This window comes from Giraffa tippelskirchi, chromosome 10 (genome assembly GCF_054371585.1).
Source record: "Giraffa tippelskirchi isolate mGirTip1 chromosome 10, T2T-mGirTip1v1.2.pri, whole genome shotgun sequence".
Taxonomy (NCBI): Eukaryota; Metazoa; Chordata; class Mammalia; order Artiodactyla; family Giraffidae; genus Giraffa; species Giraffa tippelskirchi.
Genome location: NC_137284.1, coordinates 137,182,900 through 137,209,042, shown reverse-complemented (window position 1 = coordinate 137,209,042; position 26,143 = coordinate 137,182,900). Strand labels below are relative to the sequence as shown.

Genomic DNA, 26,143 nt, shown 5'->3' with positions numbered 1-26,143 from the left:
GATTGTGTATCTGGAAATCCCTAGAGAATAGAATGAAAAACCACTATAAACAATAAGAGAATCCAGTAACATGACTGACTATATGAAAATATATGAAAATAAATGGGATTTGCTTAATGAAAAGGGAAAAAAATACTCTAAAACTCTTCTAAAAAGTTTTTAGTAAGGTAGTCCAATGTCTATATATGTAGATAAACATAATGTAGATAAACATTATGTTTATCTATATATATAGATAAACATAATGACACATGTGTTGACCTTAAACATATTATGGATTTCAATCAAATTTATTTTACAAATTAAATCCAGACCAAACAGATGTTAAACCACAGAGACAACTACCATTCTTTGTCTTCTGGCATGGTTACCCCAATGTGTGTGTATGCTGGGGGAGAAGGGGAGGCTACTTTGTGAATATTCTTAATTGCTCACAATAATTTTTGGCAAGAGAATCAGTTTATCAAGTTATAGTCTTCCCCCTTAGATCTACTGCTTTCCTTTGAACGTGATGGTCTACAGTACTCCAGACATAAGCAACATCTTCCATCTAAGGACACACTTATATTGCCTCTTATGACCAAAATGAGAACAATTTTAGCATGAATCAGACCCAAGGACGTGGACTTGTAGCTTGTACAGAAAGTAAAAAAACAGAAATGGGAATGCTGCTGCTGCTGCTAAGTCACTTCAGTCCTGTCCGACTCTGTGCGACCCCATAGACGGCAGCCCACCAGACTCGGCCGTCCCTGGGATTCTCCAGGCAAGAATACTGGAATGGGTTGCCATTTCCTTCTCCAGTGCATGAAAGGGAAAAGTGAAAGTGAAGTCGCTCAGTCGTGTCCGACTCTTAGCGACCCCATGGACTGTATAGCCTACCAGGCTCCTCCGTCCATGGGATTTTCCAGGCAAGAGTACTGGAGTGGGGTGCCATTGCCTTCTCCGGAAATGGGAATACTTAAGTATTAATGAGAGAATGAGTACAGCAACCCTTGTATTGAAGAACCTACTTAAATATCAAGCTTTCTCATTTAAATATTATTTAATTGAAAGATGATAGAAATTAGCAGATAATATGGAATCACAAACCCAAATTGGTAATGTTCACCTAATAAAAAGTTTTGGTTGACAGTATTTACATTGCTAATTCGTGTCCCAAGCCTGCTCCCCCTCAACTCCCAGACAGTCTCCTGCCTGCAGGATATGATATAATACACTCTGTTATATATTTGGTTCTGTGGCATCAAGCAGCAGGCTAATAGAAATGTATCCATTTGCAAACCCAGGCTATCAGCTGGCTCATGAGGTCACTTCTTCAGTTATTTTAAGAAAGTGCATCTCAAAGTCATTTTTCCCTTTATCCTGGCTTCCTGGGAGTGTGTATTTTTCTAGCCTCAGTTAGATAGAGAAGGAAAAGGTTCAATCCTCACAATATTTACATTTCTTCATATAAAGAAACAATAGCTTTCTCAGATGCATAAACAAAATAAACTTGTACCACAGATTTTTACGTCTCCCCTTTCTTTTAACTCCATTAACAGTCTCCAAAAGGAGAGTTCTTTATATCCATAGAATTAAGATAATGAAACAAGAAGGCGAAATATCTGTAAATTAACAAAAAAACCGAAAGTTTTCGTGAAAGTCTGAAAAGATGTTTTATTTGCTAGAATTTCTAGATGGGAAATATTTCAAAGCCCTAGGAAGAAGACAGTAGAGGCTAATGAGCGGCAGCAGAAACAGAAGCAGCACAAAGGAAAGGTGACTTCCACAGACAAAAAAAAAATCCCATTAAGTTAAAATAATGGACCCAGAGTGAAATTAACAAATTTCAATACAGAGTCAGATCTTAACTTTTTAAAGTACTACCAACTATACAAAATTTGCCTCTATATCAAAATAAAAGGTAAAAAGCACTTTCTACCAGAAAAGTTAACTTTTCAAGTATGTACAGTTTAGGGATGAAGGACAAGTTTTCCTTTTAAGTGCACAGAGATAACGTGATAAAGGCAATTTTCCACCACACTATTTTTATACTGTTCCAAATAACAAGTGCTCACAAAGGGATATTAATAAAGGGAAATGAGCTATCTAGTATAGAAAGAGTTAAATGATTTCTTTCCAGAATTCAACACTGTGCTCTCATTACCAGTTGGATTAATTACTGGTCCTGGAGAGTTTTGGAAACCCAAGCTACTCAATGTGCTTGTTAAGGAAGGTTTGTCTTTAATCCGCAGGGGAGACAATCAACAGGATGAGCAAAGGTAAAGCCTATCCTCTCCAGCGGTCCTTTAATTGGGCCGCAACAAGTTTTCCTGGCCTCTCATTCTGCATTGGAGAAGGAAATGGCAACCCACTCCAATGTTCTTGCCTCGAGAATCCCAGGGAGGGGGGAGCCTGGTGGGCTGCCGTCTATGGGGTCGCACAGAGTCGGACACGACTGAAGCAACTTAGCAGCAGCATTCTGATTTAGGGCTCAAGACAGGCTTCAAGTGTCCAGCTTGGTTAGTAAGCCCACCTCAAATCAGCAGAGAGTAGAAAACACCTCTCCTTCCAGGGCACATTCAGCAAAGAAAAAATATGTTAAATTCGTGCCAGTGGCAATCAAAAATAAAGATTATATGGAAACCACAGATAGTTTTTAAAAAGAAGATTTTTCTAACTCTTACAAGTTTTAATCTGGACAAAACAAAACAATACTTATTACACTATAAATTTTCCACTTGTAAATTCAGCCACTTCTTTGTGGTCCAACAATACATTACCCTTATATATTCCCAAATACTCTTCTCATTCCCTCTCTCTTTGCACTGCATGTACCCGAGATGAGGAATTTGAAGGCTTCAGGTGTCCATTTAGGTTCAGTTACCAAGAAAAGGCCTTTCAAAATAAAATGTTTGCCAACACCATATCTACCGAAGAGGTTGGAGAATATGCAACAGATTTAAAGAGATAACAGCTAAAATCAAGCCACATTAAAAGACGATGTTTTCTACATTCCACAAGAAAACAGCAATGGAGCAGAGAAGGAAAACCAAAGAATTTTCAGACTGTGGCTTCATTATTTTAATTTAAAATTATGAACTTCCAGTTGACAGTCCCTATCATACTCAGATGGATATTTAAAGGGCATTAGAAAATAAAAGCAAAATGATTTTCTTGCGCATTAATGGGAAATATTTGTACCCCTGACCTCTGTTCATAGAGGTAATGAAAGTGGCTTTCCTTACTAGAAACACCAATCCTATGTCCCCACATTCCCCAGCAGGGCCAGCAGAAACACTGGTTTCTCTTAATCTCATTTTCCCATAAAACACACTTTCATGGAAACACAGGAAGACCAAGTTTGGAAGGAAAGATAAAATCACAGAATTCAAGGGACAGCCAATGAAGACATTCATCTCTCAAGCCAACACTTCTGCCTCTGTCTCCATACATCATCAATCCATTACACTGTCTCCCTCCCACTGATCAAAACGTTCTTAAAATTCTACCTTCTCTTTGAAGGAGTCTCAGACTGGTCAGTTTCTGCTACCTTATCCTAACTGTGCTCTTCTGTATGAAAATCTAAATAACACAGATAAGGTCAAAGCCCTCTTCTTGATCCACCCTTCCCTAATCTAGTTACCTATCCAGAGACATTAATTTGATGAACATCCTTTCTTACAGGTCAAATTCTATGCATTTGCACAGATATATGCTGGAAAGGCACAGTTTTATGTGATGAAAAAAAACACATATTTACATATTTTAGTATAATTCACTTTTTCTACTCAACATTTTGCCATAGAGATCTGCTCATGGCGGTACAACTAGAATAATCTTATTTTCAAAAAAAGTAGTTGCCTAGCATCCACAGGACAGATTTTTCCAATTTATTTAACCATTCTCCTATTGATAAACATTTAGGTTGTTTACGGTGCCTGGACATGCTTCTTTGAGCACACCTGTGAGTATTTCTCTAGCAGAAAAGAACTGCTGGTTAAAGGGTATATTCATTTAACATTTTCATAGATACTGCGTAACTATATTCCTAAAAGATTTTGTCAATCTTCTTCCCACCAAAGGTGCAGAACAAAACCCATTATTTCAAAACTTCCCTTCACTTTTCACATTTTTCCTTTGTTTTGCTTCCAAAAGGGAAGAAGAGCATAGCTCCAGCACCTGTGCACTGTCCAAAGCCGCTGGGCCGGGACAGGTCTTGGCTCTTGCCTGCCAGCTGCCTCGAGAGTGTGGGATGCACGGGGGGTTCACATGTAGCCTCCTGAGCTGCCTTCACATTTTCTAATTATTCTTTCTTATTTTGGTTCATTGGATGTGGGAGAAATGATTTATTTTAATTATCATTACTAGTGAGGCTGAGACATATGTGTACTGATTATTTTTCTTTACAATTCATAAGACTTAATTTTTCTAATTATCTTTTCACTAATTTGAAAGAAATAGTCATCTGCTCTAGATATTCTTTGCCATACAGTACACAATTATTTTTCTCTAATCTAGTTCTGTCCTGAATATGGAATATAAATGCATGTTCCCTTCCCTTAGTATTCCTGAATATATCCTGAATTATTTTACTCTACTCAAAACAGGCTGTGCTCTATTTAAGAACACAGTCAATGTTTTTATTATTTTTCTTTTCTCTTGATCGCATCCTGCCTACCTAACATTTACAAAATGTGGAATGGCATCAGACACATCAATACTTTTTGATCATTTTAGACAGTAAGAAAAGCCTACTCTGCACACAGATTCTGACATGACAGTAGGAGAAGCAGTTAGGACCTGTGATCCATAACAGTGGTTCTCAAAGTTGACTGCACAATGGAACTGCCTGGGGAGTTTAAACACTGCAGAAGCCAAAATCTCATCCCCAAATATTCTGGTCTAATTGGTCTAGAGCATGACCTGGGCACTAAGTTCCCCTGGTGGTTCTACTGTGCAGCCAAGTTTGAGGACCACTGAACTAATTACTTTTTATCCAACCCTTCTTATTCAAAAAAATTTTTAACTGTAGTAAAATATACATGAGATTTATCATTTAAAAATATACAGTTCAGTGGCTCTAAGTACATTTGCAATGTTGTACAATCAGCACCACTATTTTCAGAACCCATTCACCATCAAACAGAAACTCTCTAACCATTAAACAATAATTTCCCATTTCTATTCCCCCAACCCCTGGTAACCTCTAGTCTACTTTCCGTCTTTATGTATTTGCCCATTCGAGATACCTCATGTAAGGAGAATCACACAATATTTGCCCTTTGTGTTTGGCGTATTCCACTTAGCATAATTTCCTAGCCTTTGAGGAGAAAAGGGAAGATATATGCTTTTTTAAAACAAAGCAAAACAATACTCAATAAAACCTAACTTGATAACTGATGAATGTTTTCTGAGTAAAACCTGTTAATCCCTGGGAATAAGTTCTTTCAAAGAAGTAATCACACTGTGCTGAATGTTTCTGAAGGTTCCCCTGAAAACTGGTGAAGAATTACTATCCTGTTGCATCATTACTCCAAGGGGATATTTAAGCAACAAAGACTGCCCCAGTGAGAGTAAGAGGAGGGCAGTAAGTTCAAAGGAGGAGAGGAAAGGGAGAGGTGAACAGAAGTGGATTCTAACCAATAATACCAGACTGTTCTTTCCAGTTATTTATTCTATAATTCTTTGCCTGGACATTTTCTAACACAAATTCCCAAAAGATTAACAACCTCCCAAGAACAAGAAAACTCCTGTAGAACTCAAATGTGGTAAAGAACATAACTGATTTTCCACCAGCAAAATCATAATTATTAAAGACTCTACAAGAAATGATTTAAGTCCTTAAACTCAAAATACAGTCTGAGAGCCAGCAGCACTGGAATCACCTAGAAGGTAGAAGGCAGAATCTCAGGTCCTACTCCAGTCTTGATTCATAATCTACATTTAAACAAACAAGACTCTCGGGTGATTTCTTTGTACACTGAAGTTTGAAAAGCACAATTAGGCCATCCTCTGGTCTCTGGTCTGAAGTATCCTAGAAAATTTTGCTAAACTGGCTTTCAAAACCTCTGAAAAAGATGATTTAATTATTTCATTGTAAACGAGGTTGCATAATCTATATTAAATTAATGATTTCTTCTCCTAAGCCTTTTCTCAACCTCCTTCAATTCTTATGCAAAGAGGCAGACAGAAATGGGATAAAGTCTAGCCACTGTTCTTAAAGGAGCCTAGAAATTCACGTTTTCATTTTTTTAATAAAAATACTACAGAGCTGTGTGGGTTTTGCCAGATAAACACAAAAATATCAGAATCAAAAACAGAAGCTTTTCAGGTAAACAATCTATTTATTCATATAGAATTATTCCAAAAATAAGCAAAACACAACAAAAACCAAAACTAATAAGCTGATTCCTAAAAGAATCAGGGCATTCAGTTCACACAGAATTTAAGATACTATGTTATTAGTATCTTAATTTCAGTCTGTTGTAGAAGGCAATTTTGATGGTTGTCAGAAAAAATCAAGAAATTCTCTTATAACAGTAACTGTTCAGTGTAGATTACCTGAAACACTCAATCTGAGTGATGATCACAGTACAGTTTTACACGAAAAAAGAGAGAGAGTGACAGGAGTCGGGGGAGAGACACAGAGGGAGAAGCAAGCACTAGCAGTACAGACTCGTCTAAGTTCTATTTGTTTGTCACTTGCTTGCTTCAGTCCCTAAGTTGCTTTCTCTCTTTATGCCTTGATTCTTTAATACTCTGTGAACTGTACAGTGGTACTTCACTGCTGAGCAAAGTCAAAATTCTAGGTTCATTAAGTTTCTCTAAGTGAAAAATGAGTGAGAAATGTTATGTTCAGGTTATTCAATATAGGTAACATATATATCTAGCATTTCTAATTAGTAGTAATACTTTGTGTGATCCCTTAGTTTTCAAAGTACTTTTCAATATAACATCTCATTTTTCCTTCTCTAGCTCCATAAGGTAGGAGGGCATACGTTTTCTCACTTTCATTAGATGAAACTAAGAACCAGGGCTACTGTGCAGTAGAGCTGGGAGTTAAAGACTAGAGCTTCTGACTCTAGCTAACCATGCTAACTTCCTAATTTTTAAAGAATCAAAATAAAGGAACACATAACATTGAAACAATATTGAATGCAATTTACTCTCTTTGGATGATTCAGAACTCATTTTAGGTTGTATATGGAATTATATTTGTAAAGTAGTCATCTCCATAGCATTCAGAACAGATAAGATGATTAGTCGAGCTGTCTGGTTAACCCAAGTCCATCTCTATTCTAGTGCACTTTTACAAATCTGGAATTTTATCACTTCAAGGAAATCATGGTCTCTAGAATTGGTATCCACTTAAACTTAATTTGGTATCCAAAACTGGTATCCACTTTGTCCTTCATGGTTACAGATCATATCTGAGATCTTCTTCCTTGATTATAAAATAGAAATTATATACATACATAAACACACTCTCACACTGGACAGCAAGGATTAAATGAGATACTCCTGTAAAGAATTAGTATTGTGCCTTCCAACATACAGTAGCTACAGGAGAGAAAAAAGAGAGAATTGAAAAAAAAAAAAACAGTTGACATCTTCCTCAGAATATTAAAAAAAAAAAAAAAAAATCGGACAAAACAAAGCAGAAACATCATCAAACTTGCACTTTAAAAAATCCAATTTTGGGTTTCTATGGTTATAAAAGTGATTCATGCTTATTAGACAAAGACAATGAAAATCACCCATAATGCCACCACACAGTGATAATCACTGTTAATATTGGTGTATACCCCTTTAAAATTTCACACACACACACACACACACACACACACGGGCAAGTTTTGTGTGCATGTTTTAAACAAATGAGATCAATTATCTCAATTCTGTATTCCCTGAATGGAAAAATCTAGCCCCCCAGTAGAAACAAACAAACAGAAATAAAGCCCTAAACTCTTCAAATTATAGAGTACATAAGAGATGCTACTTTATAATCAGTTTTTAATTTAATATACCACAGCATTATTCTACTGTGATAGAGAGATAATCATCATTTTTAGTATCTAATATTTCACTGCATATTCACTTTTAGTCTCTTCTGGGCTAAGCTGCTCTTCTTTACAGGTAAACATCACTACTATAATTTATTCAGTCACATTCTCAGATTTTCATTTTGTAAACAATGCCATGAGCATATATCTTTGCTTACTTGGAGGGCATGACACACACATTGAAAATTTTGCCAATCTGCCCTCTGGAAAAATTTTACCAATGTACATTCTATTGATGATGCTTTATATTCCTATTACCTTGCCTATCTAGGTTTGGTTTGAAATAAAGCTCTGCTTTTACTACCCTTAATAGTTTTAGGATCAATAGGTTAAAACAATTTTTTAAAGGGAGGTATTTGTCTCACATTAAGAAATTATTTGAGGAAAACAAAATAAAATACAACTGAAAAAAAAAAAGACTGTGGGGGGCCACCGCCAGGATTGGAATACTCAGAAATTTCCATTCAGCTGGGAGGTGGGTTTTTCATCATTCTGCTCACTCCTCCTCACCATTTGTTTTGTTTGCTACGTGTTATTTTTCACTCGTCATCTGTGGTGAGAAGGGTAAGGAGTGAATGTACAACCATAAAGAAGATGTCGCTTCCAACAAAGCACCTCTGAGACTGACTCATGACTTGGTACCAGCTTCCCTTGGATGCACCACTGCACCAAGCTCTACTGAGTGCATATTTCACAAAAATGAAAAAATAGTTTCAAATGTTTTACCCCCAACATGATAATTAAACTGTTTGCTCTGACTTCTATGATCATCAGCAAAATTTCCTAATTGTCAGTAGCCATGATTTAATATAATAAAAATCTCAGATTATTTCAACTGAACATACCAAATATGACATAGAAGCAAAACATTCCCACGGCAGGAGGAGTTTCTTAAACATGGTACATTCCCTCTTCTAAATGATTACTCCTTACTTCTGATTAAGTAAGCCTCTTAATCAGAAGCTTAGTTGGCTTTAGATGTGCTTTATATCGAGATACAATAGATTCTTTACATTAATCAGGTAAAATTCACCTTATGTTTTCTTTAATCAGTCAGAATAGCCCAACGTATTAATAATAATAGCAGGTATGAAGTGACAGGAAAAAAGTTTGGGTAATGTTTTCCTTTTTGAACCATTATCTAGAGATTCTTCAAGTGTCCATAGAAAGATCTACGAATCCAACAATCAAAAGATTACAATTTAGTTTTATATTTATAAAATATTGCATTACTTCAGACCAGGTTGCTGGTTTAGACTGGTTCAGACTTCGGGGGAAAAAAAGGCACCACCCCTTGAGCTGCAGCATCAGCGTCTGCACTGCATGATGCCTACTTGGGAGCCCATGATCCAGTTACCCATGATACTGGACTCATTTCTGTTCTGACCCTCAGGTCATCTGCTGAACAGATACTATTACTATAGCAGTCCCTTGGCATCTTCGGGGCATTGGTTCCAGAAGCCTACCACAGACAGCAAAATTAGAGGATGCTCCAGTCCCTTACGTAAACTGGCACAGGATCTGCACATAACCTACACACATCCTGCTGTACACTTTGAACTGTCACAATATTACCTGTAATACCTAATACAATGTACATACTATGTAAACAGGTGCCAGTGCTGCAAATTCAAATTTTGCTTTTTGGAACTTTCTACAATTTTCTCCCAGTTGAATCCACAGATGCAGAAATCACGGATACACAGGGTCAACCGTATTTGGAATACAGATATTATCTGGTGCCAGGCAGCTATACTGGACCATGGTGAAGAATGGAAAGAAACTAAGCCCTTGCTCTCAATTCTAGCTGAAGAAACAGACCATACACAAGTATAAATTTAACAAATTATCTTAGTTTCAGGTAGTGATAAGTCTTGCAAAGATAGTAAAATGGGGCTGTATTAGTCTGTGACTTGGTGGTGAAGAGAAAGCTTCATTAGATGGGATAATCAAGAAAGGCTTGTCTCAGGAGGTGATATCTGAGCTAGATTTTGAATAAGGTAAGGTCAATCACACAACAGTCTGGGAGAACAATGTTTCAGGCAGGGGAAATAGCAAAAGTGAAAGAAAGAGTTTGGGATGTTTGACAGAAAAAAGGAGGGCGAGCATGGCCAGAACACTGTGACTAAGGGGGAGAATGAGAAATAAGGCAAAGAGGCCTGGTTATATAGGGCCTCAGAGGCCTTGGCAGTGTCTGAATTTGATTCTAGGAATAGTAGAAAGCCATTAAAGGGCTGACACAAGAGTGATATTACCTAATTTAAGTTCTTTAAACAATTTCTAGTGGCTCCGTAGAGCACGGACTACAACACAAAGGAGATCAACAGAACTGATCAATGGAAAGAGTCCATGCAAGAGAAGCTAAAGGTTTGGGCAAGGGTGGTGAAGGGGACCAAGACGAAGGGTCAGATTCAGAGTACATTCAGAGGTGAAATGACATGACTTGCTGAAGAACTAAATGTGGTTGGTGGGTAGTGAGGGCAAAACAGGGAAACCAAGGATTACTCCTATGCGGGGACTTGAGCAACCAGATGGACTGTGCCGCCGTTAGCTGATGTGAGGGGTACTAGGGGAGGAACAGATTTGGAGCGGGGAGTGGAGGCAATCAAAGTTCTGTTTTGGGCCTGTCTGGTACTGGAAATCTACTAGTGATACAAGCTGGGGTATAGACCGCATACAGATGGGATATAAAGCCCACCGGACTGGATGAGATTACTTGGAGAAAAACTACAGATAGAGCCCTGGGACACACCAATACTGGTCAAGTGAGAAGAGGAAGAGGAGCCAGCAGAAGAGCTGAGAGGGAGCATGCCGAATGGCAGGAAGAGATTCAGGAGAGCGTGAGGTACAGAAACTGAGAGAAGAAAGTTCTGAGAAGGAAGCAGTATGATAAATGCTGCTGAAGTCTGAACAAGATAAAGAAAGAAAGGACTTTCCTGGCAGTCCAGTGATTAAGAGTCTGTGCTGCCACTGCAGGGGATGCAGGTTCGATACCTGGTCAGGGAACTAAGATCCTGCATGCCATGTGGTACGGCCAAAAAAAAACCCACAAAGAAAAGAAAAGAAAACTCACAACTGGATTTAAAGCTAGAAGTATTAATAAAGAAAAAAGGTAGGAAGATATGTTATAAAAAAAAGGCATTTGATCTTATCAAGCTATCACTTTTACAGCTAAAAAAACAAAAGGAGCAGTCTCAGCAAAACCCCTGAGGTTATGTTGATTTACCGAGACTAGCACAGTTTGATTTTCCCTCTCAAAGGGAGAGCAGGCAAGCAATGACCCAGGAGGGTGTCCTTCCATTCTTATTCCCTGGAGAGGGGAGGCCCCTGTGGCAACAGTGTGATGGAATTCAGAATTTATATGGAAAGAGGAACACCTCAGCCCAAAAGAGACTGCAGGTCTCTTGCCCCACTTGATTGTGATTCATCAAAGTTCTGACAGTCTCCTGTCCAAACCAACTCCAGCTAAAAGTTTCTTTAACCCAAGGGCCCAAATGAAAGGAAAAAACTGCCAACAGTAGGAGAAGACCATATTCATGCCCTTGGCTGGGGGCATTCTTCTGGCCTACATTTTCTTTCTCAAGGTTGCTACTGTTTCACTATCAGACTCCAGCCTGCCTCTTACTCTGATGGTGGATCACTGAGGACAAAACTAAAAAAAGTGATATGAGGCCCGCCGACACCTGTGTCACCTGTCTCTCCTCCTCACTCCCCGCCCCTTACCTGGGTCATTTTGTCCACAGAGACTGGAATTCCATCAATGGTGAGAGGCGGCAGCTCCGAGTTAACCTCCTGTGGCGCAGGGGCGTGCTCTGCCAGGGCGGACTCCAGGTCTTCCAGGATCATGCTCTTGTACTTACGCACCTGCAGGGAATTAAGGGCAGAAGTAAACAAGATGCCCAACAACCAGGGAGGATTGGTGCCAAGCAACCAAAGAGTGGGTGGGGCTGGACTCCCTCAGCCAGTGCAGAGCCCTGAGAACAAACATGTCTACAACTAGCGGATAAAAATACTCGCTGGCCCCAAAGACATCACATCGTACAGAATTAAATGAAAAGATGATGAAATTACAGGCAACAGTGGGAGAAAGAAGTCAGGGGAATGAGTTTTCTAGAAATACATCTCCTCAGTTACAATCACCTTTTCTCAGTAAATGCTGGCCCCATTACCTGTTTCAGATCTAACAGGAATGGTATTCATATTCTGCATTTCCCAGGCCATTTGATAAAACCCAGCTGTGGCAGTTAATTACCAAAATCATTTCCAAGATCACTGAGGATTTTTGCCTCTAAAACTCTAAGCACCCTCTTTGAAACTTTCCTATATGCCACTGTTTTCCTGCAAAGCTAGACTACCAAACAGGAGATCAACTGTACAAGAGGCTGAACTAAAAGGCATCAGAGAATAAAAACAAGAAGTGTATACTGTAGCTGGGTGTCACAGGCGCCACTATCAGTAAGGCCCGGGGCCAGAGAGAGTACCACAGGTCAAGTACTCTTCCTTTCTCTCAGGGACTCCCTGTTGACAGAGGTGAACTTTAAACCCATGAGGCCTCTGTAACTCTGACAAGGCCAGGTCTGAACCAGATACTGTTGCTCTGACTCCATTCCTTCCACTATCAGTGAAAGGTCTCTCAAAAAACAGAACTTAACAGCAGCAAGTTGCACATGTACACATTCTTCTATTTGAGCAGAGGCAGTAGAGAGACACTGGATTCTACCACCACCAAGAATGGGTTCACTTACTTACAAGAAATACACCAGGGGGGATGAGGATACTTTAGGAATAACAAAGGAAGCTATGGAGTTATAAAAATGTAACAAGATGGGATAGAAAATTAACTTGCTTTCAGGGCTTAGGCCATCATCTTAGAAAAAAAGGTAAGAGAATATGAGGTTTACTCAGAAGTTATAACAATGTTATAGTCCTGGACTGAACTCTCAGTCATCATATATTTCCTTATAAATATCTCATTATAAAGATCAGAAGAGAAAAATCCCCATGCTCCACCTTGAACATATGGAAAAGTAAAAATTATTGGCTACGATGTACAACTTTTATAGAAATTTCCAACAGATCAACAATAAAGGTGATGAAAGAAAAATAGTGCAAACTTATAAAATCATTATTACTCTAGAAATTCAGTTTTATCCTAGTTTCTAAAGAGAAAGTTTCAAAAATTGCCAATGTATTTACTGTAACTAAATAGCTGTGTTGCCACAACATCTTTAAGGATATATATTTTCTGATTTCTAGGTTTATACATTATAAGTAGAGCTTTTACACTACCAACCCACAGAAAAACTGAGTAAGCCTAGGTTATAGTCTTTGAACTTTAATGTATCAGGTTAAACCACTGTATCAGTATATATGCCCATAGTAAGAGTAAATGAAAACAGTATAAAAAACTTTCATTGTACAGAAACACCTGACATTCAAAGATAAAATATCATTAGCTTATTACTATTATTACATTAGGAGCTAGTTTCAAACAATTTCAGCCATTTTTATGGGTCAGTAGAATTCCAGAAGTTCAGATCTAGGCATTTTGCTAAACTTATCCATTATATCTTGATTAAAAAAAAAAAATGCTGGGAGAACATCCTTCAGAGTAATTTACAACTTCAGGTTGTGACCACAGTATTTCTAAGTTTGCTTAGTCAAGTTAACTAACTTTCTCAGAGTTATAAAGCTAGCATTTCAACTCTATCTCCTTTCTACATATTTACAAAAGCTGTATGATCAAAAGCTGTCTCTAAGTAAGCCTGAAAAAGCTTTCAGTAAGTATAAAATAAAAATTCTAAGTGATAATAAGCGCTGTGTCAAAGTTTATCAGTGTTTTTTCTTTCTTTGTGGCACATAAATAATGGTGCATCCTATAACTCATGGTATCACAGATATGATGAAATACAGGCTTGTTTGTTTTCCAACTTCCATTTTCTGTTTCAAAATCCACAGCTAAAGCCTTTGTCATTTCATACTAATATGTCACTGCCAACCAACCGGTTTCACAATTCAAGTTAAAAACCACTTAAAAACAAATTCAGTTGGTCTGCTTACCAAGCTCTCCTCCTCCAATTCATTCTCTATACTGCTGCCATTTAAAATTTCTGAAAGATTGATATAATCAGATACCATTTATTGAAAACTTGCTATGTGTCAAGCACTGCATACATTATTCAGTTAATTCTCACATAGTTTTATAAAGAAACTACCATTATATCCATTTTGCAGATAAGAAAACTCGGGCTTAAGTAACATTCCCAAATCATATAGGAATATAGCATAAAGTCAAATTAATTTTTAAGTAGCTCCAAAGCCTGTATGTTCAGCCAATTCCGAGCATTTATCTTTATTCTCAGAAATAGTCCTACAGTGCCCCACTTCTTACAGGACTGCATTTCCACCATTCTGATCATTCCTTGCTTTCCCAACACTCTCTGCCAAGGCCACCAACTAGAGCTGTGCATGCTCAGCTCTGAAAATTATGTGAATAAGCACCCTCTTGAGTTCCCTGTGTATAAGCCAGAGTCCTACCGGGCAACTTTGCTCACCATCCTTCCTCTTTAGCCGGCCAGCCTCCTCGCTAATTTGCATACAGCAAGTTTTTTTCTATCTCTGTGGAGAACGAAATGGCAATCCACACCAGTATTCTTGCCTGGAGAATTCCCATGGACAGAGGAGCCTGGCATGTTTCAGTACATGGGGTCGCAAAGAGTTGGACACGACTGAGTGACTAACACACTTTCTATCTCTGGCTCTTTAATTCTGTTTCTAATTCAAATACTATCCGTTATTCATGACCCACCTCAAGTCCCACTTTCTCTGAGAAAACTTCCCAAGTGTTCTTGCCCTAATTCTTTTACTCTTTTAAATGCCAACAGACTCAAATAATCGTGTGTCACTTACGTTGTTCTATGTTGCACACAACTAGTGTTATGACATCACTGAGCACAGGAACCAGACCTTTTATTTTTTCAACATATATTATGAAACATTTCACATATTCAGACATGTACAGATAATACATTAACAAACATTCTCATAATTACCAGTGACAAAGTGTTTAGGGTATTTATAGGAGACTTAAGAGTTCTGAGCACAGAATGAGCTTGTTGAGGATTTAGGAATTGGTTGCTACAACCATAAGGTCAATGGGCCTTTAATGAAGTTGCAAAAAATAATCCCAGACAAAATATCAAAATCCTTCTGTATACTTGCTTCTCTGGATAAAAGAAAAGTCGTCAGGAAGGTCTCAAAAAAGATTTTTAAAATTATTTTTTACCTATGAGCTCCTCTGTGATTAAAAATACATTGTCATCTGACGAATATAACAAAGAGATGCCCAAGCACAGGGCTGCCTTCAGATCAGGGAGCGTGAAGCACACCTGGCACAGAGCCAGGCCACAAACTGTGGCCCATGGAACCTGCTGGCTTCATCCTCCTCTTCTCTCTCCAGTCCCAATGTCAGCCTCTTTCCTCTCCTACCTCCGTCCAGATCTCTTTTTCCCGAACCCCCCTGGGTCCCTTGTTTTGAACCTTGAAACCTCAAAAGACCTGGATGGAATTCTTACCTCGTACTTTGTATCTAACAGTCTTAGCCATTTGTTGCATAACTTAATAAAAAGCAACAGGGCTTTTACTTTATTACTTTTTAATATTATTATTATTATTGCCTGTGTCATGTCATGTGGCATATGGGATCTTAGTTCCCCAGCCAAGGATCTAACCCATGCCTTCTGCATTGGGAGCTCGGATTCTTAACCACTGGACCATCAGGGAAGTCCCTTTATTACTTTTTAAATATGCTTCCACATTTCAAGTAACCTAAAGTCATCTTTTAAAAACTTATCTAAATAAGTGATTGACTTAGAACAAGAAATCACGACCAACTCCAGAGTCCACTTATCTACTGGGAAGGTGGAATTAAACGAAAGCAGAAGGCTGATTTCAAGGAAGCTGTGACAACCCCTGAGCTACATTTTGCTTCTGTGACTTTGATTCCTAGGCCTACTCCTACAAAGCTCATGAAAGTATGTGATATAGCAGTAAGTCACAAAGAGAATGTTCTTAGGACTCAACAACTTTAAAATCTACCATTCACCAATTCCCATTAGATACGAAGTATGAGATAAGAATTTCATCCAAGTCTTTTGAGATTTCAAGGTTCAATTCCTTTCATGCCAGTTCTTCATAAAGATTACATATAGGAGAAAGATAATAAACTTTAATTTATATTTCTCCCCAGTGAGGTTGCTATTATCTTTATTTCACACATGAGGACACTGAGCCACATAAAGGAAAAATCAGTGTGGGAAATCACTCACAAAATCAAAGCTTAAACACAGTTTTCACCAAAGCAAAGTTTTTAGCTATATACGTTAACACCAACCTATGTGCATGATTCAATTAACCTGTCTAAAACTTACATTCCAATTGTGGGCAAGGAGGTAATATGGGCAGAACACAGTATGGAGAAATAAATGAAAACCTGGAAAACATAAGAAAAGTTTCAACACCACCTATTAGAGGGCCCAGTAAATTTTTCAATTCTCCTTTGACAAATTTGTAAAAAACTGTTAATCTTGAGTCTGAAATCCATATTCCAAAGATGAATAGCCCTATGGAATTTTAATCTTCCAGAGTTCCCAGCAGTCTCCAGAAAAAAGAGCAAGAAGAAAGGTTAATGACGGCTAAAGGCAGGAGGACAAAATGCAAATACTAGAGTTTTAATATTATTTAATGAGATAATACATGAAAAGTGCTTATAACTTATAATCTAGGACACATTCAGTAAATGTTAGATATTATTATAAAATCCAAATAATTTCTTTCACTGTTACTAATATGAGATTACGCAGAATACACTGTATAACTGATTACAGTAAATATGAGCACTGATTCTTTAATACCACCCTGTATACCAGTACATATATAAGATTAAGGAATATTCTATACTTTGAAGGTTTAACAGAAGTCACTCGAAATAATCAGGAGTGTAGTATCCATTTGAGAGATATGGTTTAATTACTTTTTCAATTTTGTATGTGTTTATTGTCTTACTGGTTTGGATATATTTTGGTTATTTTCTCATTAAATTATCCACTTGGTTGAGGGATTTAATTTAAAAGAATAGAATTAATGCATAGCATTTCCTTACAATGTTCAATCCATTTTTTATCTGCAACTATAACTCATTTCACTTCTAAGACTATGTATTTGTTTTCTTCATCCGTTTTCTCAATTAGTATGCTAGTTTATATATTTCATTAGATTTTTCATAGTATCATTTCTTGAATGTAACAATTCTCTTTCTGTTTATAAAATCATTAATTTTTTCCACATATTTACTTACTGTATATCTTTCTCAGATGAAGTTTCTTTTCTTTCTTTCTTGTATATACAGAAAAAAAAAATCAAGGCAATAAACATCCTTTGAAGCATCGGTTTAGATCATAATTTTTAAGGCTATTTAAAATCTGTTTTTAAATAGTTTGCAGATTAAGTTGTTCTCTTAAGTGTTTTTGTATACATATAAGTGATTGGCTTTGCTGTATAGCAGAAACTAACACAACATTGTAAAACTACAATAAGAAGTATTTTTAACTTTCCATGTGGCTGAAAATTTTTGTCAATCTTTTTTATATTAACTTCTAAATTTTCTATTCTTTTATCAAAAATATGACCTGTGTAATTTTCTACCTTTTACAATTTATTAAGATTTTCTTTGGGACCTCATAATAACACATGGTCAATTCTTATACTCCATTCATCTAATTTTTCAAATACGGTATATTCTCCCTTAGTATAGTATGGTTCAGTTCAGTTCAGTTTAGTAGCTCAGTCGTGTCCGACTCTTTGCAACCCTACGAGCTGCAGCACGCCAGGCCTCCCTGTCGAACATCAACTACCGGAGCCAATCCAAACTCATGTCCATTGAGTCGGTGATGCCATCCAACCATCTCATCCTCTGTCGTCCCCTTCTCCTCCTGCCTTCAATCTTGCCCAGCATCAGGGTCTTTTCTAATGAGTCAGCTCTTTGCATCAGGTGGCCAAAGAATTGGAGTTTCAGCTTCAACATCAGTCCTTCCAATGAACACCCAGGACTGATCTCCTTTAGGATGGACTGGTTGGATCTCCTTGCAGTCCAAGGGACTCTCAAGAGTCTTCTCCAGTACCACAGTTCAAAAGCATCAATTCTCTGGCGCTCAGCTTTCTTTACAGTCCAACTCTCACATCCATACATAACTACTGGAAAAACCATAGTCTTGACAAGATGGACCTTTGTCAGCAAAGTAATGTCTCTGCTTTTTAATATGCTGTCTAGGTTGGTCATAACCTTCCTTCCAAGGAGTAAGTGTCTTTTAATTTCATGGCTGCAGTCACCATCTGCAGTGATTTTGGAGCCCCCAAAAATAAAGTCTCTCACTGTTTGCACTGTTTGCCCATTTATTTGCCATGAAGTGATGGGACCAGATGCCATGATTTTAGTTTTCTGAACGTTGAGCTTTAAGCCTACTTTTTCACTCTCCTCTTTCCCTTTCATCAAGAGGCTCTTCAGTTCCTCTTCACTTTCTGCCATAAGGGTGGTGTCATCTGCATATCTGAGGTTATTGATATTTCTCCCGGCAATCTTGATTCCAGCTTGTGCTTCATCCAGCCCAGCATTTCTCATGATGTACTCTGCATGTAAGTTAAATAAGCAGGGTGACGATATACAGCCTTGACGTACTCCTTTTCCTATTTGGAACCAGTCTGTTGTTCCATGTTCAGTTCTAACTGTTGCTTCCTGACCTGCACACAGGTTTCTCAAGAGACAGGTCAGGTGGGCTGGTATTCCCATCTCTTGAAGAATTTTTCACAGTTTATTGTGATCCACACAGTCAAAGGCTTTGGCATAGTCAATAAAGTAGAAATAGATGTTTTTCTGGAACTCTCTCGCTTTTTCGATGATCCAGCGGATGTTGGCAATTTGATCTCTGGTTCCTCTGCCTTTTCTAAAACAAGCCTGAACATCAGAAAGTTCACAGTTCACGTATTGCTGAAGCCTGGCTTGTAGAATTTTGAGCATTACTTTACTAGCGTGTGAGAGGAGTACAATCGTGCGGTAGTTTGAGCATTCTTTGGCATTGCCTTTCTTTGGGATTGGAACGAAAACTGACCTTTTCCAGTCCTGTGGCCACTGCTGAGTTTTCCAAATTTGCTGGCATCTTGAGTGCAGCACTTTCACAGCATCATCTTTTAGGATTTGAAATAGCTCAACTGGAATTCTATCACCTCCACTAGCTTTGTTCGTAGTGATGCTTCCTAAGGCCCACTTGACTTCGCATTCCAGGATGTCTGGCTCTAGGTGAGTGATCACACCATCGTGATTATCTGGGTCATGAAGATCTTTTGCCACCATGAAGATTCTTGCCACCTCTTCTTACTGTCTTCTGCTTCTGTCAGGTCCATACCGTTTCTGTTATTTATTGTGCCCATCTTTACATGAAATGTTCCCTTGGTGTCTCTAATTTTCTTGAAGAGATCTCTAGTCTTGTTTTCCTCTGTTTCTTTGCATTGATACTGAGGAAGGCTTTCTTATCTCTCCTTGCTATTCTTTGGAACTCTGCATTCAAATGGGTATATCTTTCCTTTTCTCCTTTGCCTTTCACTTCTGTTCTTTTCACAGGTATGTATAAGGGCTCCTCAGGCAAGCATTTTGCCTTTTTGCATTTCTTTTTCTTGGGGATGGTCTTGATCCCTGACTCCTGTACAGTGTCATGAACCTCCATCCATAGTTCTTCAGGCACTCTATCAGATCTAAACCCTTGAATCTATTTCTAACTTCCATTGTATAATTGTAAGGGATTTGATTTAGGTCATACCTGAATGGTCTAGTGGTTTTCCCTACTTCCTTCAATTTAAGTCTGAATTTGGCAATAAGGAATTCATGATCTGAGCTGCAGTCAGCTCCTGGTCTTGTTTTTGCTGACTGTATAGAGCTTCTCCATCTTTGGCTGCAAAGAATATAATCAATCTGATTTCAGTGTTGGCCATGTGGTGATATCCATGCGTAAAGTCTTCTCTTATGTTGTTGGAAGAGGGTGTTTGCTATGACCTGTGCGTTCTCTTGGCAAAACTCTATTAGCCTTTGCCCTGCTTCATTCTGTACTCCAAGGCCAGATTTGCCTGTTACTCCAGGTGTTTCCTGACTTCCTACTTTTGCATTCCAGTCCCCTATAATGAAAAGGACATCTTTTTTGGGTGTTAGTTCTAAAAGGTCTTGTAGGTCTTCATAGAACTGTTCAACTTCAGCTTCTTCAGCATTACTGGTCGGGACATAGACTTGGATTACCATGATATTGAATGGTCTGCCTTAGAAATGAACAGAGATTATTCTGTCGTTTTTGAGATTGCATCCAAGTACTGCATTTCAGATGCTTTTGTTGACTATGATTGCTACTCTATTTCTTCTAAGGGATTCCTGCCCACAGTAGCAGATAAAATGGTCATCTGAGTTAAATTCACCCATTCCAGTCCATTTTAGTTCACTGATTCCTAGAATGTCAATGTTCACTCTTGCCATCTCCTGTTTGACCACTTCCAATTTGCCTTGATTCATGGACCTAACATTCCAGGTTCCTATGCAATATGAATAATATGGTTATCAATGTTAATGTATCTACCTTTTATATTAACCTTATTAATTCTATTCTTCAGTTATCTATATTCATATTTATATTTTTCTTCCTTGAGTGATAAAAATATTAAAGATTCCTACTACCACTGTGGTTTCTATTTTTTTCTCCCATTTCTAATTTTTGATCTATATTCTTTGCTTTAATATTGATACACAAAAGGTTCATTATAAATTTATACTGCTTATCAATACTAAAAGACCTGTGGTCCTCAGTTAATATTCATTTGTCTTGAGAATTTGGCTTTGTCTGATATCAATGCTATGATCCCTGATTTATTTTTGTAGGGATTTGTCTGACATTTGGTTTGCTTATTGTTTTGCTTTTAAAATTTTAACAGCTTTATTGAAATATAATTCATATGCCATACATATTAGCTTCCTATGGTTGCCAAAGTATTACAAACTTGGTGGCTTCTATCAACAGAAATTCATTCTCTTAGTTTCATAGGCCCAAGTTGTTGGCAGGGCTGGTTGTTCCAGAAGCTCTAGGGGAGAATCCATTTTCTCATCCTGCCTAGCTGCTGTTGAGCACATACTGCTTTGCTTCTGACCTGTTTCTTGCACCCAACCTCTTGCTTCCGCTGACACATCTCCACCTTCTATATCAATCTCCTTTTGGCACCCTCTTACATAAAGACATTGTGATTAGACTTAGGGTCTACCTGGACAGGGAGGCCTGGCGTGCTGCAGTTCATGGGGTCACAGAGAGTCGGACACGACTGAGCGACTGAACTGAACTGAACTACCTGGATAATCCAGAGTGATGTCCCCATCTCAAAAATCTTGAACTTAACCACACCTGCAAAATCCTTTATGCCATATAAAGATTTGGATCTGTGTATCTTTGGGAGCCATTCATTATTCAGCCTACCATACATACCATACAATTCACCCATCTGAAGCGTACAATTTACTCTTTTAAATATTTGTAGGGTCACATAAGCATCATCATAATCTATCCCCCCGAAAGAAACTCCAAACCCACTAGCTGTCATTTTCCATTCCTCCATCCCCTCTTTCAAATCTGGCAATCACTAACCCACTTTCTGTCTCTATAGATTTGACTACTCCAGATACTGCCCATAAGTGAAATCATACAGTATGTGGCCTTTTATGAATGGATTCTTCCACTTAGCACAATGCTTTCAAGGTTTGTCCATGTTGTAACATTTATCAGTACTTCATTCCTTTTCATTGCTGAGTAATACTACATTGGATGGATAGTACAACTTTTTTAACCATTCATTAGCAGATGAACATTTGGGTTATTTCCACTTTGTGGCTATTATGAATAATGCTACTACGAACATCCTGCATTCGTTTTTATATGTAAGTTTTATTGCTATAAACACTGTGTGTATAAGCTTTATTCTCAGTTTTCTTGGGTAAATGTAGGAGTAGAATTGTTGGGTCACATAGTAACTATTCTTTTGATATTTTGAGAAATTACCAAATAGTTTTCCGAATCACCTGCATCATTTTACATCTCTAACTGCAACGTATGCGGGTTCCAATTTCTCCACATCCCCATCAACATTTATTATTGTCCATCTTTTAAATTATATTCATCATAGTGGGCATGGTATCTCTTTGTAATTCTGACTTTCATTTCCCTAATGATTAACAGTTATTTATCAAGTGCTCATGTGCTTGCTGGTCATTTCTATATTTTCTTTGGAAAAATATTTATTCAGATTTTTTGCCATTTTAAATTCTGTTAATCGTCTTTTTTTTTTTTTGGCCACACTGCGCGGCTTGCCGGGTCTTCATTCCCTGACCAGAGATTGAACCTATGCTTGCTGCAGTAGAAGCACAAAGTCCTCTCCACTGAAAACCAGGGCATTCCTGGGTTAACTGTCTTAGCACTGCTGAGTTATAAGGGTTCCTTATATATTCTGGATACAAATTTCTATCAGATATATTTTGCCAATATTTTTTTCTTTCCCATTCTGTAGACTGTCTTTTCACTTTCTTGATGGTATCATTTGCAGCTACTTTGAATACTTGTGAGTCACTGTAAGTATGTCACATAAATTGAATAGAATTGGGTTTTGATTTGGATTGTTTCTGCTCCAATCTAAAATAAAATCTTTAACAATAATATAAATATAATATTTATACTATGGTTTATAACAGAATTAACTGCTCTCACTTCCATTACTTTGTTAGTCAGGTATCATTTTGAACTAGAAAACCATCTACCACACTCCTCTCAGGAAAGGTCTTAATATGCATCCTATTCTTGGGACTCAGGAATCTGAGGAAAAACTCAAAACAAACTCAAAAATGTTAAGAAAGAATCACAACATCTGTGTATGGGGAAAAAACATACAATAAACAAAATCTCAACTGATTACTAATTCTGAACTCTTGAAATATCTATGTTCAATATGGGAGAAAATCTAATAAATTCATTTTAATCTCAGAAATTTTATCCTAGTAAAAATAAAATGCAATTTAATTCTGGACAGATCATTGTTCTACTAATGATTCAAAGTTACTTCATCCAAAGAAAAAACAGTTCACATAGTAAAAGTATCCAAGAGTGAAATACTATTTTTATAAAGTTAGCTATAGATAGGGATGTAATCAAAATATTCAACTATATTTCAACACTGAAGGATTAAATTAATTATTTGAAGAAATAAAAAAGATTTAAAATATGCAATTCAGATATCAGTGATCAGTAAAATGCTCCCAGGTTTGCCTCAGGAAGTTCACATTTGAGAAAATACCATTTTGTTTCAGCAATTTTCTAAAAATCTTGCATTGGTTTCTTAAGGAATACAACATCATTTTTTTCCATTGCATCTGATGAGGTAAAATAGCCTGTTATGAAAAGGAGAAACAAAAATGATCCATTTTACTTTGATCTGCATAAAGGAGTTTGAAAACCAGTCTGAATTCCCACCCCTGGATGAAGGGAAGATAAAATAACTATTGTGCTAGACAAAGGATCAAAAGAATGCGAACAACTCACAGAAAGCAAAGGGTATCTGAGAACACACACAGTTTTCTTACCACATTCTCCAAAGGAGCTGCACCGAACACTTTAAAGACAGGATTGGGTTTGGAGGGAGAGATACAAAGGACAATAGCTTGCTGTCCCACTCGAGTGGTATATTCATCTAGTGTGGCTCGAAGTTTCCTGAATCAGAGAATGAAAAGACAGAAATTACGTGACACAGACACAAGATTTCCGTTGACTTGAGACAATTTATTCTAATTAGGTATGTCTTCTTTTACCTGAATTGTGAAAAGAGCGTGTGTGAGGTTTAATATCCTGTTCAGCAGAAATATGTACATCCCTTTGTCCTAAAGACCCGTGACTAGCTCTACCCCAGGTTTACCTCAGGACACAGCCATGACACAACGTTGAATATAGAGAGTATCATGCTTCCTGATCTCAGCACCAAAAGTGTACTGCTTATAATAATAAAGATTAATGCTGAGATGTCCTCCTATAGACTTTACTATATCATCTCCATGCTTACTGAAGGGGCCTAAAATGAACTGTTTCTGATTTCTTTGACTGATATATTGTTTATGTCTTGCTCCGATGCTCAGTCATGTCCGACTCTGTGACCCTATGGACTACAGCCTGCCAGGCTCCTCAGTCCATGGGATTCTCTCAGCAGGAAAACTGGAGTGGGGTGCCATTTCCTCCTTCAGGCAATCTCCCTGACCCAGGGATAGAACCTGCATCTGTTGCGTCTCCTGCATTAGCAGGCCGATTCTTTACCACTAAGCCACCTGGGAAGCCTGTTTATATCTTACTGACACACTACTTCGAAAATGTTGTCATTTCCAGATTTTCATTGTGATAGAAACAATAATTCTTAGTCCTGAAGTATTTTACAAATGAGGATGGAGTAAATGAGCTTTTTCAAATACATCAGCACTGGATGAAACAGAAACAATTGTCCTTTCCTCCTGGAAATTATAGGAGATTAAAGTTCTACATCCCATAATTCTTCTGGGAACACTGTCTACCCTGTCAAGGGACTAGTGAGTCATGCCAATTCAAATGAAGCAAAGCCAACAAATCACAAGAAAGTTTTCTATCTTTCTCAAAAAGCACTGTGTCTATGCCCCTTTTAGAAAAGATGGCTCTGTAAATAATATATTCAATTCCTCCTGCCTGTACTATCATTAAAGGTAGTAAGATTTATCATTAAAGGAAAGGAAATTTTTTTGCCTATCTAGTGGTATATAACCTCTGTGCTGAAAACTACCATTAAGTATTTTCTGGATTTTCCCTTCAGTTTCTTATAATCTTATGTTCTTAATATAGACTATATTTTCTAACTTTTGTCCACATATCATTTACAAATGCTGGTACTCCATTTGGATTCAACATTCCAATAAACATCTTAACAATTTGGATATATAAAATACTACAAGAAGAAACTTCTGAAACATTTTATAGACTAAATTTTTTTATTATACATGAATGTATGTTGAGCAGCCTGTCAAAATATGAAGTCCTCCATGTACCGCAGATGTGTAAGAATCTTTCTTTGCAACCTACAAACTCTTCAGAAGAAATAAAAACAAGTGGAAGAAGTGGAAGTGAAGTCGCTCAGTCATGTCTGACTCTTTGTGACCACATGGACTGTAGCCTACCAGGCTCCTCCATCCATGGGATTTTCCAGGCAAGAGTACTGGAGTGGATTGCCATTTCCTTCTTCAGGGGATCTTCCTAACCCAAGGATCAAACCCAGGTCTCCCGCATTGCAGGCAGACGCTTTACCATCTGAGCCACCAGGGAAGCCAAGTAAAGGACCACATACCAAACAAGAAATCCAGTGGCATTCCTTGAAGGAATGATAAGAAAATACATTAACTGTCTCCAATTCCTCTCTTCCCATTCTCTCTTGAAGACCCTTCAACTGTTTCATCCTTACTGCTCCTCTAAAAACACTTTATCAAGTTCAATCATGACCTCCACATTGCTAAATCTAATGGTCAATCTGCATCTTAATCAACTTGTCAGCACCATCAGATAGTGCTGATCACAAGTTCTCCTTCTTGAAACAATTTTTGCACTTGGTTTCTAGGACACCATTCTCCTGGTTTCCTCCTGACTCACTGGTCATTTCTTAGACTCTTTGATAATTTCCTTTCCTTTCTTTAACCCCTAAGGGGTAAAGTGCTTTAGTCCACATTCATTCCCTAGTCTGCTTCAAATGCTACCTATGTGCTTGTATCCTCAGCCTTGCTTTCATTCTTGTACCCTCAGAGTCTATTCTTAACATAGTAGCCTGAGTGATACTTTTAAAACATAAGTCAGATTATATCATTGTTTTAATCAAAAGTCTTCATTGACTTCATATGTCACTCAGAGTAAGAGTCAAAGCCCTTAGATTGGACCACAAGACGCCATGGCATCACTTTCCATTACTATTAATATTAT

The 26,143-nt window shown here is 37.7% G+C and overlaps 1 protein-coding gene across 4 annotated transcripts in view; it reads right to left on the bottom strand.

The window, feature by feature from the left end:
- The window catches only part of NRF1 (nuclear respiratory factor 1), a 121,088-nt gene that overhangs the window by 41,302 nt on the left and 53,643 nt on the right, over positions 1-26,143 (bottom strand). For all 4 annotated transcript variants that reach the window (XM_081531302.1, XM_081531304.1, XM_081531301.1 and 1 more), the window contains 2 exons: positions 23,749-23,875; positions 11,769-11,909 (listed from right to left, as the gene is read on the bottom strand). In XM_081531302.1, the coding sequence (XP_081387428.1) occupies positions 11,769-11,909; positions 23,749-23,875 (268 nt within the window). The remainder of the gene's footprint in view (positions 1-11,768; positions 11,910-23,748; positions 23,876-26,143) is intronic.